The sequence below is a fragment of the Cololabis saira genome, chromosome 21 (assembly GCF_033807715.1).
Source record: "Cololabis saira isolate AMF1-May2022 chromosome 21, fColSai1.1, whole genome shotgun sequence".
In the NCBI taxonomy this organism is placed as follows: domain Eukaryota; kingdom Metazoa; phylum Chordata; class Actinopteri; order Beloniformes; family Belonidae; genus Cololabis; species Cololabis saira.
Genome location: NC_084607.1, coordinates 24,954,768 through 24,972,204, shown reverse-complemented (window position 1 = coordinate 24,972,204; position 17,437 = coordinate 24,954,768). Strand labels below are relative to the sequence as shown.

Here is a 17,437-nt window from a genome sequence, read left to right as displayed (position 1 = left end):
TAGTCATTTCTAATTATGTAATTTCTAAATATCTGTTATGGAGACTGTTGATCATCCATTTATTTGTTTCCATTTATTGTCACACTTTCATTGACCCTTTCAAAAAATACCTGCCTTAACATCGATTTACGAGCCAATTTTAAAAGTGTCTGCTTTATACAGGACTGTCTCAGAAAATTAGAATATTGTGATAAAGTTCTTTATTTTCTGTAATCCAATTAAAAAAACAAAAATGTCATACATTCTGGATTCATTACAAATCAACTGAAATATTGCAAGCCTTTTATTATTTTAATATTGCTGATTATGGTTTACAGTTTAAGATTAAGATTCCCAGAATATTATAATTTTTTTAGATAGGATATTTGAGTTTTCTTAAACTGTAAGCCATGATCAGCAATATTAAAATAAGAAAAGGCTTGCAATATTTCAGTTGATTTGTAATGAATCCAGAATGTATGTCATTTTTGCATTACAGAAAAATAAAGGACTTTATCACAATATTCTAATTTTCTGAGACAGTCCTGTATAACGAGCCTACAGTGTACGGATAGACTGAGATGACGAGACACAACACATGAACTACATTTCCCAGAAACCTGTGCGACAAAAAATCCGCCCAACTTGAAGACGTGGCCGAGACACGTCTCACCCAAGCCGGGTTTTACAGCGGACCGGGGCTATTCAAACTTCCTGGCAAACCTGCTGCGTCCAATGCTAGTTCTGGACCTCAATTTTAAAAACGTTTCGCACAGGTTGACCTCATCGCTCTTTTGCAATGTCAGGGAAAATCAAAAGCCGTAATGCCGCGAACGCAGACGCGATAGCTGGCGGCGTGTCCTGCGATGAGCGCATCCTGCGGGATATTCACCAGATATACACGGACCCCGACAGCGGTGAGCCTTTTTGTTGCACCTGCTGGAAGAAACTGTTCGGAGAAGTAGTCTTGTGTCGGCCGACAGTAACTACCCCGATAAGCATGTGGAGAGGGCTAAAGCCTGAATTATGGCTGCGCGTTAAATCGACGCAGACCCTACGCCGTAGGGTACGGCGTAGCCTACGCGCATCGCCGCGTACCCTACGCTGTAGGCCTGCGTTGGTGTAACGCGGAACCATAAATCAGCCTTGAGCTGCGGCTGCGTTTGCTAAGGAGGGTTTTAGGGTGGTGGGAGTTGGTGCTAGTTGGGTTAGCTGCTGGTTTTGACGTTTTATCATGTATGTTTCAATGTGGCACTGCATTGTAATGTAATCTAAAAAGGGGAACTGATTTAATTACCGTCGCAGGGATTCCTGGGCCCTGTAAACACTGAGGGTCCCAGGTTTGATTGATGCATATCGGCACATTTTCATTCAAACCTGTGCACCAAGATGGCATTTGATCAGATTTTGCGTTTACAATTATTTTTATTGTTTCCCTTCCATGATCAGGGTTGATTTCTGTGGCTGAATCTGTTGGGGTGACGCTCCTGCCACCAAGGAAAAAGATTACAGTGATGCTGATGGGAAACCACTCTGCTGGGAAAAGCTCCTTCATCAACTGGTAAGGATACTTTCTGTTTTTTCTTCGTGAAATAAAACATAATGATTAGAAATAAGGGCATCAAGATGGGTGAGACATTGCACTTCAAAGTCTAACCTGAATCTGTCCAGTGTAGTGAGTGTAGCGTTACATTCTCAGTTAACTCGTAGGTATGCATACACTCAAAAAGCATGCACACAGATTTTCTGCCACAAAACTGGTATTTAAAAAGGAATGAGCTGCAGAGAAATGGTGCACATCTTTTCTTCAGACTTTTCTTCTGATTTGGAAAAGTGGAAATGGAAAACATTCAATGTAATTTAACCTCAAGGAAAACAGCTTTGGGTTATTTTGTTTGTTCATTTACTTACTTTGCAGGGTTTTCTGTTAAGAACTGATTTAAAAATAAAACAATTCCTTCATTCAGTCGTTCATTTTCTGTCTTATTATTTCAGAACTGAGGCAGTAAGTTCTGAAATTCACATTGTGGGCAAATATGACCCAAATAATTTTTCTTTTCTCCTTCATCAGACCTGGGCCCCTTTCATATGTACAGTAATCCTAACGTCCGAACAGTCGGGTCACTTCTCATCCGTCTATGGCCATTAATGACCTTTGATCGAAAGTAGTCTGATTCAACAGGTTACATTTTATTTCCTTCAGTGTGTCAGTTTCATATTTGATAAAACTGGGCTTCTTCTTTGCTATTACTTTGATTCTCATATTTGTTCATCTCTGGTACAAACTACATTTTTACGCGCAAATGACCAAGTATGAGGAGTGTATTTATTGTCAAAAATCGAAGTGAAAATCAAGTCCATAGGTACTTCAAATTTTAGAGATTGAGATCTGTAAGAAAAGCCCACATGCACACAGATTTAGACGTCCAGGCACAACAATGTATATGCATAATTCTCCTCTTGTGGGCACACACTGAGTTACACATCTGGCTCTATGTTGCAGTGATCAGTTACTTTCTTACAATGCTCCAGTCAAACTCATGACGTTTTTTTTTATTTCCCATTCTCTTTTATTTTGTCAGGTATGTGGAGGAGCACATCCAGCGAACCGGAGTGGCTATTGAGACGCAAGGCTTCAGCTTTATTACAAGTGGGCGCAAGAGAGAATCTCTCATGGTGAGTGAACAAGGAATGTTGCTGATCCAGAAGTAAACACAAGCAAGATCAAGATTTCTGTTATTTTCAGCCATTGCTATTTTCATTGTTTTTAGTCATGTCTAACACCTTTCCTTCAACTTACTCCTCAAAGCAGAATTGGGTGAACCACACAGATGTTGTTAAGGGTCGCTGGTCTACTTTAGATCTGCTTTACAGACAAACAAATGTGACTGTTTTTTTCTATGTCTTTTTTCTTTAGGGAAATGCCACCCTTCATCTATATCCACATTTCAAACCACTGCAAGAGTTTAAAGGTAAGACTTTTTCTGAAAAACCAATTCAAATTGTCCAGAAATGTGCAGTCAGTCTTGCAGTTGCTTCACTTTCAAATTATTGCAAATACACAGTCCTTCTGTGTATCTTTGGGTGTGCCCAATAGCACCAATGATCAGACTTTTAAAAACGTCTGTAAGATGCTGCTTATTTGCTTTAAACATTATTTGATTATTATTATTATTATTATTATTATTATTATTATTATTATTATTACTACTACATCTTTTTGTGCATAATTCTTTAACCCAAGTGAATTGATTTCTAGGCGTTTCTGAGTACTTGAGCACAGAGATCTGCACGTCGCGACAGAAGCGTTTCAGCCTGGTGACTTTTGTCGACTCTCCTGGCTTGGTGGACGGGGATATGAAGTATCCGTTTGACGTGGACGAGGTTATCCTCTGGCTGGGTGGGTAATCACTCTCCTCATGGCTGCTATTGTGATGTTATGAGTGTTACGATGTTCACTTAAGGCAGCATGAGACCTGTTTTAAAAATATTTGTAATAGTCATGAGTGTTTACTCATTTTGTTCTTCGCTCTTCCCCTTTCAGGTGATCGTTGTGACCTTATTCTGGTCTTCTTCGACCCCATGGGTCAGGCTCTGTGCAAGCGCACCCTCAACATTGTTGAGAGCCTGAATGAGATGCACGGTGACCGGCTACATTTCTACCTGAGCAAAGCTGATGAGGCTGGGGGAGAGTCGGACAGACAGGTGAGCAGAGCAAACCATCTATTTAGGTCTTAAATTCACTTTGTTGATTGGTAGGTTTTGTTTACACAGCATGCATCATGATGAAACGCACAATACACTTATGAATAACTGCATTGTCACCGCATAAGATAAAATAAATTAAACTTTTCAAATTTTCTGTGACTAATCTTAAACAAAAGTGATATTTTACCCAAATTTTTGTTTTCTTTTAAATGACAAGATGAAACACAACTCTGTATGAAGAGTGCAGATCCAGGGGTGAAAAGAAAATTTTAAAATTAAAACACAAGATAAATGTTTGAGGGTTTCTTGTATTTAGCTAATGACACCAGACTTCAGTTCACCAGATCATCATGTGTATCAACAAGCTTTCTTACTTAGAGGTGAACACAGTTTCTGATCGTGTGATCATTTTTTCTCTTCAATAAAATATCTATATTTTTTTTACATAGACGCAGTATTGTTCTTTTCTTCCTGAACAATTAGAAATGAGGTCCTTGGTCAGAGTGTCCAACCTGCACGAATCAACACGTATTCTTACAAAAGATGACGGTTAGAGTTTGTGGATGTTTGATTATTATTTCCAACACTGATCAGGGGCTCTGTTTGATATGCATTTGCAGTTTGACTCTAGGAAACAATGCCAGAAGAGAAAAGTGATTGCTTTTGTGGAGAAGTGTAATAGTTTGTAAAAGAAGTGTACAGGTTTGTTGTTTGGAAATATTAGAAAAAGTACAAAAAAACATCCAGAATACACGGATGTCCAGGTACCACTTGAAAGGGGATTACTCCCTTATTGTTTCCCTCTAACTGGTTTCTGTTTTGTGGCCGGTTGTCTCAGAGAGTCATGATGCAGATTGTCCAGGAGCTCTGCAAGCGGCCCGGACTTAACAAGTGTGGTTTTGACATGCCCACCATCTACATTCCCAATCCAAACAAGGTGAGTGCTGATTACTCTGCAGGCCTGTAACTCTGCCTCCTGTCGTGTTTTTGTATTTTGAAATGAAGCCAGGCATCATTATTTATTTATTTATTTATTTATTTATTTATCTGTGTGTGTTTGTTCCTATTCTTAGCCTAGCCGCTGCGTCAACCAGATTGAGGAAGTTTGTCGCACCGTCGAGAAAACCATCAACCAAACGGTCCAGAATACACTCAACTCTCTGGAGAGGGACTGTGAGCTCATCAGCGAGGCCGTCACGGAGACGCTCAGCAACGACAGGTGAAACGCTGAGCCCTTTTTTAAAATTTTTTTTAATTCATGTTGCAGTGACATTCTGGCTTTCGCTAATAGTTTGATTTATTTTGAAAGCCAAGGATTACTTACACTGAACTAGGAAAACAACTTGTATCTCTCTGTGGATCTGAGCGTTATGTGTCCCTATTCTTGTATTTTAAATAGTGTTATTAAAGTTAACAGGTTAGCGCCACTATTTTCTTTTTTTAAACTCTATATTGACACACGCACGTTTCAGGAATTTTGACCCTCACCCCAACCTGTAGTTTGAAGAAACAAGAAAATGATAGAGCCGTAATACACTGTAAAATAAAATGCATCAAGTGCCGGTCACGTGAACTGTTGGTTTTCTGAAGAGTGTTTTCGAGGTCTTTTCTGTCCCCATAGACTGTCAAATATATAAAGTGGTATATAATTTTTTTCCTTGTACGCCATTCTGCCATGTTGCCCTCCCAGCCGACAGGAACATGATTGATATTTCAATCAAAGTGACATGGTGTGACTGAAATCAGACCCTGGGTCAGTATACACTGCTTCAGCTTTGTATTATGATCAGCACTAATGAGGAAGTGATGAAGGCTAGCCATTGGCTGAGCTGACTGTCAATCAAAAGGATGTGCTTCATATTAGTGAAAAATATATTGGTTTATATAGTTCATGTACCAAAAAAAATGAGCCGCCCTCTGAGTTTTCACACATGTGAAATGAAACAATATAAACCAAAGCATTTAGTTTTTTAAATAGTTAAAACATGTAATTGATTGACAGCCCTAATTTCAAACCCACTGAGTCTGATTCATTTCAAGTATGTGTTGACCTATCAAGACAAGACTTTTTTTTTTTTTTACCGCATCCGGGCTGGGGATCGGTTCAAATGTCAAGAGTCGATTCGATTCCGATTCTTAAGATTCGGAATCGATTATCAAGATTTGATTCGATTCGATTCCGATATTGATTTGGGTTAGTGTTATTAAAACTGTTTTTTGAGCTGTTGCATGAATTATATGACTGTAGTTATGCAAAATATTACTACTAGTATTATATTGAGATTAAACAGCAAGTATTGCAGCTAATGATGCTGTAAGGACCAATCAGCTCCCAGAATGCTGATAGAACTGCTTTCAGAAACATCATGAGGGTCAGAATTACCAAACAGATCCAGGGAGGAAACAGAGTCGTATGAAATTGGTTTTGTTCCATTTTCGGTCTATTTTGGTTTTAAATTTTTGAACATTTGGTTTTTAGCATTTTTTGCAAATGTAACCCCAAGACAGTATATAAAGTAATGAAATATAGACAATTTATGCAATTATAACCTAACACTAATGTTTTCATACCTTTTTAAACATATTTAAATGCAAAAACATGGCACCAGTTATTCTCGTGTCCAACAAAACATTCCCTTTTTTGGGGATAAACAAAAAAATAACCAAAAGTTGTAATGTAATATGATGGAAAAAAAAACCCATAAATAAATAAAAGAGAAATTCCTATAACCTTGAACCTTGTTGCCACAGGCAGATCAGTCTGGGGAACAGACGTGCGCGCTGCCAGAGCTGCCTCCTGACCCTGCTGGGGTTCAGCCTCCCACTGGCTCTCCTTTCCTTCCTGGTGCTGGGTGCTCTGTCCCCGGAGCTGCTGGAGAAGGGTCTGGGCCGCGAGGGATTAGAGGCGCTCTCACTCTACCTGGTGAGCGTCCCAGCAGATGTATTGGTCACCGCTCAGTCATGTTGCTGCAACTGAAAAACTAACGTCTCATTATATTGCAGGCTCCCATAGTGAAATTAACCGACTCCCTGTCTCGGGAGCAGCAGCTCTACAGCGCTGGGGGACTTATCCTCGGCTCCTTCATCTTCCTCATCATTGCACGTTGTTTTTTCAGGTAAGAGGGCTGCATGAACTGATTAGGAGGTCTCAGTCCTTCAGATTCTTCTTAGAGGTGATCCAAATGTCAAAGCAGCAGCCATGGGCTCCTATGAATAGCTGCGCTGCACTCTGAAAATGTAAATAATATATTCCAGCAAAGAAAGAGAAGGCTATAAATCAATACTGAAGTCTATTTAAGGTGACTGTGTCCTCGGCTAATGCTTTATTACTCCTGTTGTAAAGAAAAATGGCAGGTCAAATTGGGGTATTAAAAATCTAAGCTTTCTGACAACCTTTCTCAGGGTCAACAGATGTGCTAGAAAAAAAATCCTTGTTTCTTTTAACTAAGAAAGACCTTTGAAAACTATTTGAGTGCTATGTCCTGTGCAGTGAAATGGACAAATCTGATCATGAGAGGAGAGTCTTCAGAAAACATTTCCTGCATTCTTGCCTCTAAATTCAGTGTTAGATGTTTCTAAGTCTCTGTTAGCCTACTGCACTTTGGAAAACATCCCACCAAGACAGGAAGTCAAATAACCTTTTTGACTCCCCGGAGTAAACATTCGGAGGGGGAACACCGCCCCCCCCATCAGAATCATAGCAAAAACCCCTCTTCTCTGATTGTTGTGCACAAGGGTGGATTAATCCTGCTGAGCTTTGTTCACGAGCCGGTATTGATATGTTTGTTTTGCAGAACTCAACTGACCTTATCAGGCAAACAGAAAAGGCAACTGCAGGAGAAGCTGGAGTTCGTCCGCGAGGTTGTCAAGACCAAAAAGGTAGTGTGTGTGTTGGTGTGTGTGTGTGTGTGGGAGAGAAAGACTCTGAAATGGTCCTTACAATAAACAAACAAGTGAGGCACCGATCGACTGGCTGCCAACAGATGTTTTTTTATTTATTTTTTTCTCCTCCAGTCAATAAATGCATCAGATGCATAAAAAAAAAAGTATGATTTTGTGGGAGGGTGATGTCAGTAAATTTGTCAGCGTAGAGCTCAGAAGACCAAACGCATCCTTAGCAAGCATGTTTTCAGTGTGGACCTGTGTTACTGTGAGCACAGAATACCCAAGTATCACTGCGAGACAAAAAAATGAATTAAAACACAAACATTTGGTCGCCTCTAAAAAGACAATCCAGTCATTCTGAGCACGTTGTTTGCTATTAAAAGTAGGCCTGTGTTGAAAAAAATCGATTTTCCGATACTAAATCGATTCTCATATTAATCCCTAAAAATCGATTCGTATGTCTAAAGATCTTTTTTTTTTTTTTTTTTTATCTCTCTCTCATCATTACAACTTTTGTTTTTTTTTGTTTATGCCCAAAAAATGAATTTTTTTGTTGGACACGAGAATAACTGGTGCCATGTTTTTGCCTTTAAATATGTTTAAAGGTATGAAAACATTAACGTTTTCAGTTATAATTGCATAAATTGTCTATATTTCATTACTTTATGCCTACATTTGCATAAAATGGTAATGGTGAAAAACCAAAATAGACCAAAAAATGAAAACAGTGGGAAAAAATAAAAGCGATTTCATCCGTCTCTGTTTCCTCCCTGGATCTGTTTGGTAATTCTGACTCATGATGTTTCTGAAAGCAGTTCTATCAGCATTCTGGGAGCTGATTGGTCCTTACAGCATCATTACCTGCCAATACTTGCTGTTGAATCTCAATATAATATAGGGCTGAACGATTTTTGAAAATAATCTAATTGCGATTTTTTTTCCTCAATATTGCGATTGCGATTTAATATGCGATTATTTTTTTCAAGGTCCTGTTCTCATGTATTTTTCAACTACACAAGCAATAAATCAGTCTGTTTTACAATAAACATTGCCAGATTTATTTAAAGCACAGATTACAATAATAAAGAAAACAAATCTGTGCCTTTACCTCTTTAACACGTCTACACATGGGTCGTTCTCTCTGAACCCAATCACACGACACCAAACCGGGTTAAACTTTAGGCAAAACGAGGCGTAGTTTGATAGAAAAACACAGAAAAACTCCCACAGGGAACAAAAAACCTTCCTCACAGGCAGTACTCGAGTTGTAAAAAAAAATATCAGGGGGGATGGTGGATTTTATCATATGGGGACAGATAATTTGTGCTGATTACAAATAATAAAATATATAACAAATAATAGCACTGACCAAAACAGCTGCAGAAATACTGCAGGAATGACAGTTAAATGCAGCCTTCTGTAAGCTTTAAATATCCACTGGGCTTACATCAAATACATCAAAACACAACAATAAAAAACAGTTTTCTGAACTTATCAATATGACTCTGTCCTTCACAGGATAAGTAAAATGGATCACTGCAAAAACTCAAAATATTAACAAGAATATTTGTCTTATTTCTAGTTAAAATGTCTCATTTTAGTAAAAAAAATGTCACCTGTTTCAAGTAGATTTTCACTTGAAATAAGTAGAAAAATCTGCCAGGGGAACAAGATTTTTTTGCTTGTAATAAGAAGATCTCGTTCCACTGGCAGATCTTTCTACTTATTTCAAGTGAAAATTTACTTGAAACAGGTGAAAATTGTCAAATAAGTTATTTTTCTGGTGTTATTTTTCTGGTGATGACTCTAAATGTTGAAATAGCAGTAAAACCACATTCATTGATGAAATGACATAAGGGATGGAAAGGGGGGATGACAGTTTTACAGGGGGGGATGATTTTGACCGTTTTTTATTTCATCCCCCCTCACCTCGAGTAGGCTACTGCTCACAGGGAACTCAGAACGTCTTCATAAATAACTCAAAAATCACAGAGAGAAAAAAAACCACCAGCAAACTAACAAACAAACCAATAAAGCCCACAGAGTTAACAAAACGAACCAGCAACTCGCAGCCGCTCTGTAACTTCTCCGGAGAGCTGACGGGCTGCAGGTGGTTTAAGGCTGATTTATGGTTCAGCGTTACACCAACGCAGAACCTACGCCGTATGGTACGCGGTACGCACAACGTACGGTGCGCGTCGCCGCGTAACCTACGGCGTAAGCTCTGCGTCGATTTAACGCACATTATCGCAAATGCAATTAATCGTTCAGCCCTAATATGTTGCATAACTACAGTCATATAATTCATGCAACAGCTCAAAAAACTGTTTTAATAACACTAACCCAAATCAATATCGGAATCAAATCAAATCTTGATAATCGATTCTGAATCTTAAGAATCAGAATCGATTCGATTCTTGACATTTGAATGGATCCCCAGCCCTGATTAAAAGTAATAAAGATAAAAATACAACTACTGGAGTAGGTGTGCATTCCATAAAAAAGTATTTTGGTTTTAATGCTCTATTCTGTCCCTCTAGAAAAAGCTTTATGAGGACTATTTACGTCAGAGCGTCAGTGATCAAGACATGGACTTGTAAGGGAAGATGGACAGAAAGCATCCGCTCTGCGACAAAGGACCAACAGAATTATTACCCCGCCCAGATCTCACACCAGCTGCCACGTCGGTTGGATCTCACAACGATCCGACGATTCAAGGTTTGCTGCTTCAAGTGCTATAAAGTCCATTTACCTGCCATATGATGTTGCTGTCATTTCAAAGAAAAATCACTACATACAGATGAAATGAGCTTGTTATTGAACAGCTATTACGGTACTTGTAAGCATCTCCATAGTTTACCTCTGATTTACACAAGGAACTCGGTAGTATCTGACTTGAAGATATTCCCAAACCTCCAAACTATTTATACCAACTAATAGCACTGATTTACCAGTCACTTTGTATGAGTTGCCGTTTTTGAGGACATTTCCCAGCATTTTATACAATATTTTGATGGTTTCTTATCATGAAAAGTAGTTTTGTATCAGTTTAGTCAACAAATGTTTGTTGATGTATAGAATATTGAATTATCTGCAGAACTCCTGAGGTGATGATTGTAAACCAGCAATCAAAACAGTCACCTGTGACCAGTTCATGATTTTGCGTCTTTTCTCTATATTCTGACCATGTTTTCATTAAAACTCAATAAATTGAAAAATATGATGAATATTGGAAGTGATGACTTTTTTTTTTTTTTTTTTTTTCAATAAAATTCCAAATACTTGAGACTTTATGAGACTTTTCTTTTGTTTCCTTTGAACTACTTGACTCGAGGGGTGGAGTGTTACATCTGTCAGGCTGACATTTCATTAATTCATTTAAAAGTAGTAACTAAAAGATTTCTTCACGGACTTCTGGTGTTTGATCAAAAGGGAACAAGTGCCAGGGCTTAGAAGTGTTTATATCCAAATTTCTATCAAAGCGTTTACCATGGCCAGTAGTAAAGCAGATTAGTGAAACGATACTTCACTTTGGTATAGAAGCATGAAATTTGGCACAGATACTCTCCAAGGTCTACTCTTTAGGGAACAGGCGCGTGCCACTCAAAATTCCAAGATTGCGGCCCCAAAATCCAAGATGTCCGCCCAAAAATGTGTTTTTTCCTTTATAACTCAAAATGCCTTGGTTTTAAGCCCCATAAATATATTGAAGTTGAATATAAACTTAGGTATTTTGGACATTTTGGTACCAAGTACATGTCTGTATCCATTACGGTTCTTGAGATACATCATATAGAAACTTGTATATACCCGGAAAAGTGAGAATTTTGTAAGATTGTTGTTACGAGAACATGGATTTATGAAAATGTTACTCTCATAACCTGATATTTTCAGTAGGGTTACTTACTACTTAGTACTTACTAAGACAACCTTGGGGTTGTCTTAATCTTAGATATCCCCATGGCCAACCCTCAACCTGGAGGCCCAGGGCGCTGCTTTGTCTGCCTCCTCCCCTTTTACCTATCCGGCTTAGTTAAACTTGCCAGGGATATAAATTAAAATCCCCACCGGCATAGCCCTCAGGATCATTGGAATACTCAAGCCTCTCCACCACGGCAAGGTGCAGCTTACAAAGAGGAAGGGCCACTTGTTTGGAAAATGGCCAGTAAATATTCAGGATGGGACCGTTTTTTAACATGTCTTCCACTCCTGTCCTATATTCATTGTCACAATGCTTAAATATTGATGCAAGCATATGTGCTACAAATATTGTATAGGCCACTCTTTTTGAAAAAGTGTATAGCCAGTAAAAAATCAAGATGCTGCCTTTTGCAAGATTGCAGGCATACAAAGGGCCACTGTTATCGCAAAATTCAATGACCAGCAAAAATTTAAGATGTTAATGTCCACACTGAATTTGAAAGGTTGTGCATTCGATCCCCCGCCGAGTCAAACAAACGACCATCTAAAATACTACAGTTCTCCCTGCTTGGCACTCAGTATTATGGTTTGCATCGGGGATCATATCAAGGAAGGTGCACTTGTCATCACGGTACTCGATAGGCTCCAGGCCCACCACAAGGTTTTCAGTGTACTTGCTCTATTCACATTTGCAACCGCACAGTTCTGTGCAATTGAAACCCAACTTGAAACATTTGCACCTTCCACAACACTCTGATTTGCAGTTACACTTGGCCAGCTGTTCACAACTTTGAGCAACAGACGCATTTGCTGTCCAGTAGACCTGCCACTGTGCACCGACCTTTGTCCATCCCCAGTCAGCAGGGCTCTCTTCTTGTGGCTTACGCTGGGTTGCCTGACCCCATATGCAGCCTGCCTGATAGGCAGCGCGTTTAGTGTGTTGAAGCAGAGCTGCTCTTGTTGGAGGAATGGCTTCATATGGCCTCTGCTTTCGGGCAAACGTATCAAGCCTAGCCTCATCTACACTAACGGCCGTACTCGATCTGTCGTACATGAGGACAACAAACTTCTCCAAGATCTCTAGCTCACCATCAGTCAATAAAGGAGGGTATTGACCTAGTTTGCTGAAGATGGGAGAGGCCTCAGGGCAAATATCCCAGGTTTGCCAGGCAGTCTTTTTGCCTTTGTTCCGAAAGGCTGATACAGTATCGCAATTGTCAATTCAGGTGCGGCTATCTAACTACATCTAACTAGTACTACCTAATTGACATGGGGCTGTTAGACAGCATTTGGGACACTAAACAAAGCTATACTATCACTACTAGACAACAACTACAGTATTAGTACAACTAGATCAGCTGGCACTGAACCCCATGCTGAGTTCCACAGCAGTAATGTCACCAGTGTGCCCTGGTTGTGTAGTGAAATTAACTCTACTATACTCTACTATAATGAGAATTTGATGGCCATCTTGAAAAAAGGGCCGACATCTTTAACTAATAAGACAACCCCCAGGTTGTCTTAATAGTAAGTAACCCTACTGGAAATATCAGGTTATGAGAGTAACATTTTCATGAATCCATGTTCTCGTAACAACAATCAATCTTACAAAATTCTCACTTTTCCGGGTATATACAAGTTTCTGTATGATGTATCTCAAGAACCGTAATGGATACAGACATGTACTTGGTACCAAAATGTCCACAATACCCAACTTTATATTCAGCTTTAATATATCTATGGGGCTAAAAATCAAGGCATTTTGAGTTATAAAGGAAAAAGCACGTTTTTGGGCGGTCATCTTGGATTTTGGGGCCGCCATATTGGAATTTTGAGTGGCACGCGCCTGTTCCCTAAAGAGTAGACCTTGGAGAGTATCTGTGCCAAATTTCATGCTTCTATACCAAAGTGAAGTATCGTGTTGATAAAATGAGTTAATCTGCTGCACTACAGGTTGACTGCAGACGGATGACGCAGAGGCAGGATGTACGCATTGGCACGTATCAGATTTCCAAATAAGGATCCAAGTCGGGCGCGTAACGGAGACGAGGACCAGGTTTCACTTGGGATCGAAACTAAACAGACCTCACTTTTTGCAAAAAGGAAGTGAAAATAAGGATGAATGTTTTACCACAAATCAGTGACTTGGCACCATTTCAAGAGGTCAAGTTCACCAGTAATGGATTTCAGATCATAAAGGTGTTCTTCATTAAGACCTGCATAGAAATCACTTCTCCCTGAGCAGTCAGAGTTTTGAAGTCAGCCGTAAACATAAACTAGATTAACATAAAAATAAAAAGGCAGAAATCGTTATATATCTGTAACCCAATGGATGTGAGCTTTTATTTTCAAATGGATTTTCAACACTTTGTGTTGGTGAGATCACTTCTAACAAATAAACCTGCCAGTCATTAAATACAAGGCATGCAAATATAAAAACCTTCAATAAAAGATAGAATAGAAATATGAAGCAGCTTCAGCTGATAAGAGTTGCAACACATCTAACCCATAGTACCAGTATTTCTCCAGCAGGGGCAGTATTTAGTGTAAGAAAAAAACACCAAAATGAATCATTCTTGGCTCATGAACAGCTACTACTAGACAACTACTTTTAATTACACATGACCTGAACTTTTACTCTTGATTATGACTAAAAAGTTACAAGTTAAAATAGTTTTTGTTTTTCCATCAGCAAGTCCCCCTTTAAAAACAGAAATACAGTCACACTCCCACTTTCTCTCTCCAGCTAGAATAATCACTGCATATGGTTAAGTAAGAAATCTGAATTTAAAGCTGGATGGAAAGGTAAAGGAATTTGGAGGAATTTGAAGTTTGGCCCAAAATAGTAATGAGATCATCAAACGCAAACATTATCTCGATAAGACATTTTGCTTTCAAATATCTCCTCTTCTGAGGCAAGGCTGCACCGATGTAATATATTTCTGTGATAATAAATGTGTAAACTAAACTTTGAAAAAAACATTTTATCAGGAAGAAAAAAAATAAAATCCAATGAGAGAGAAATATACTTTGAAGGAATTTTGAAAAGGTTCAGGTGAAAATAAGGACAGGTTTGTCATTCCCTCTTCTCCCAAAAGCAGAAGTTGGTTTCAAAATCCTCAACAAAATCAGTCCAGAAAAATACGGTAGTTGGAGATTTTGTAAAAAAAAAAAAGAAGGGAAAAAGAAAATTTGGGCCATGTATGCAAGTCTTTTTGTTGTTAAACTGGCTGGAAAAACATAGAATTTTTTAGGACTCCACATCAAGAAAAATACGAAAACACAAACTCATAATGTTGGAGACAATGTGGTTCAATGACAGCAAATCACTTGCATATATTCTGGGGTTGCCCCAATGCCCCAAGCTGAACAGTTTTTGGAGTGGCATCCACAAATCCACAAATACAGTGTCCAAGACTCAAATATCATTAAACTTCGAAAATATTTACCTGGGTCATGTCAAATGCCTGGACTCAAGGAGGGATAAAAGCTGCTACAGGTTCTATTGGCCGCCAGTAAAAAATCCATTACTACAAAGTGGTTGAACCCTGCACCACCTAAACTGGAGGAATGGCATGGGATAGTCCTGGACATTTTTAAAATGGAAAAGCTGACTTATTCTTTGAGAATTAAAAAGGAAAGATTTGACCGAATTTTGAGTAAATGGAGTGAATTTATAGCTCCATTCCGAACAGACTTTGTATAACCGCAACAAAGTTTGAAGTCCCCTTCCCACCGAAGTGAAGTTAGTTTTAAGTTGGATAATGGACAGACATTGCTCTGGAAAACCTCTCATGAGCGAGCTGCAAAACATTTCAAATGCACACATATATCGGACTTTACAGTAAACAGAGACACAAAAGAGGGCTGAAGTGTGTGCCGACTTCATGTTTTCAAAATGAAATGTGAGATATAAGCATAGATACTAGTGGCGTGGAAAAAAATCGATATTGCAATATATTGTTGCGCTCTCTGTTGCAATAAATAATCGATAAACTGACGGCAAATATCGATATTTTATTACAACACACATAATGGATTTACTATTTATCTATTGTTCATTCAATTTAATTTGTCCAGCTGTACAGTGTTTACATTTACAAGACTAGGAGGCAGTGAGGTATTATGCAAAACTAAGTTGCTTACTGACTTTTCAGTATTAGAAACAAAGCAGTGCACTGTCCTGGTTTATATAAAATATGCTATTAATGTTCATGCACTTTAATTTTTTCCAGCTGTACAGTGTTTACATTTACAAGCCTAGGAGGCAGTGAGGCTCTATACAAATGCACTTTCTTTCTACATTGTATGAAGTTTTGCCATTAAATAAATGCATAACTACAGACGTTTTCCTTTTTATGGGTATTTTTTCTATTTCAGTCACATATATTGTGATATATCGTTGATTAAATTTATTACAATATACCGAATATCGTAGATATCGTGTATCATGATTTTATCGTTATCGTGGGCCACATATCGCCAAAGTATTGAATCGTGAGTTACCCGTATCGTCCCACCCATAATAGATACTGTATTTAAAGCTGTTGAGGAGCTAACAAGCTATATATCATATACAAATTATGACAGATAAGAGATTTTAAATATAAAACCAGGAGGCGTATCTCATGCAGCCAGAGTAGTAGCCTATGATCCAACACTGTTTTTGAGTCAATTAACCAAATGACCTGGAAGCTATTGAGCTAAAATGCTAATATTGTTCATGAGATACATTAAATAGGGGCCTGCAGATAAGACTATTGGGTGAAGGGGTAGATTTGTTTATATTTATGTACAGAAATGGGCAGCTAATTATATGTGTATGTATGCATGTGTATATATATATATATATATATATATATATATATATATATATATATATATATATATATATATATATATATATATATGTGTGTGTGTGTGTGTGTGTGTGTGTGTGTGTGTGATTATGTGTGTAAGTAGATGTATACATAGATATAGAGCAGATGCAGGTAATAGAGACAGTATAGTGTAAATAAGAATATTTATATAAATATTTATATGGGCATGTGTGTACAAATATATAGAAATATTCAACTGTGTGTATGTATATATGTATAGTTATATGTGTGTGAGTATAATTACAGTATATAATAATAATAATAATAATAATAATAATAATAATAATAATAATAATAATAATAATAATAATACTGTTATTTAGCAGTGTGAGTACAGTGTGTGAGTATTTATAAATACGGGTTAAATGATTAGTGAATTTAGGAGTAAATAAGTTTACGCTTCTTCCTACTCATTTTTTGCACATGTAGATTAAGATATCAAGTGTAAAAAGGATGAAATTCTTTGTTTTGTTGTTTTGTTTTCTTAAACTTCTCTTGAGGTTTTTTACATGTACAAAAAAAAAAATATATAAATATATATTTATATATATATATATAAAATCAAGGGGCGTATCTAATTTATATTTCAAATCAGTTCATAATTTGTATATGTAATATATATAGCTTGTTAGCTCCTCAACAGCTTTAAATACAGTATCTATCTCACATTTCATTTTGAAAACATGAAGTCCGCACACACATCAGCCCTCTTTTGTTTCTCAGTGTTTACTGTAAAGTCCGATATATGTGTGCATTTGAAATGTTTTCCATCTCGCTCATGAGAGGTTTAAACAGAGCAACGTCTATATCCAACTTAAAACTAACTTCACTACGGCCCCTTCCTTTTCTTTTTGAAAATGTTGAAAATGTAAGCTTCCCTTAGTTAAAAAAATATTAATATATATAAAAAAAACTGTCTAATATCTTTACCACTAAACTTAAACATTTTTTTTTAAACATTTTAGTAAATAAAAGCTGTCTTTTCCAGCGCAGTGAACACATTTGCTCCCGGGTGAGTCATGGGTCAGTCCGCTGCTCCGGGTGCGTGTTTCTGTGACAGGAAG

General features: G+C 37.8%; 1 protein-coding gene across 1 annotated transcript; it reads left to right on the top strand.

The window, feature by feature from the left end:
• Window positions 1-629: 629 nt before the first annotated feature.
• si:ch211-11k18.4 (uncharacterized) lies at window positions 630-10,841 on the top strand. Its single transcript, XM_061712312.1, has 12 exons — window positions 630-896; window positions 1,429-1,540; window positions 2,562-2,655; window positions 2,897-2,951; window positions 3,239-3,379; window positions 3,524-3,684; window positions 4,526-4,624; window positions 4,761-4,906; window positions 6,439-6,610; window positions 6,691-6,803; window positions 7,482-7,566; window positions 10,113-10,841. Exons 1-12 carry the CDS (start codon window positions 779-781, stop codon window positions 10,170-10,172), a joined length of 1,356 nt encoding a protein of 451 aa, XP_061568296.1. The 5' UTR covers window positions 630-778; the 3' UTR covers window positions 10,173-10,841.
• The last annotated feature ends 6,596 nt before the right edge of the window (window positions 10,842-17,437 follow it).

What these genes read in the sequence shown, in the direction of transcription:
- si:ch211-11k18.4 (XM_061712312.1), top strand. Translation starts at nt 779, where the DNA reads ATGTCAGGGAAAATCAAAAGCCGTAATGCCGCGAACGCAGACGCGATA. An exon ending in GAGACGCTCAGCAACGACAG is followed by an intron (nt 4,907 to 6,438) that starts GTGAAACGCTGA and finishes TTGTTGCCACAG; the next exon opens with GCAGATCAGTCTGGGGAACA. An exon ending in AGGTTGTCAAGACCAAAAAG is followed by an intron (nt 7,567 to 10,112) that starts GTAGTGTGTGTG and finishes CTGTCCCTCTAG; the next exon opens with AAAAAGCTTTATGAGGACTA.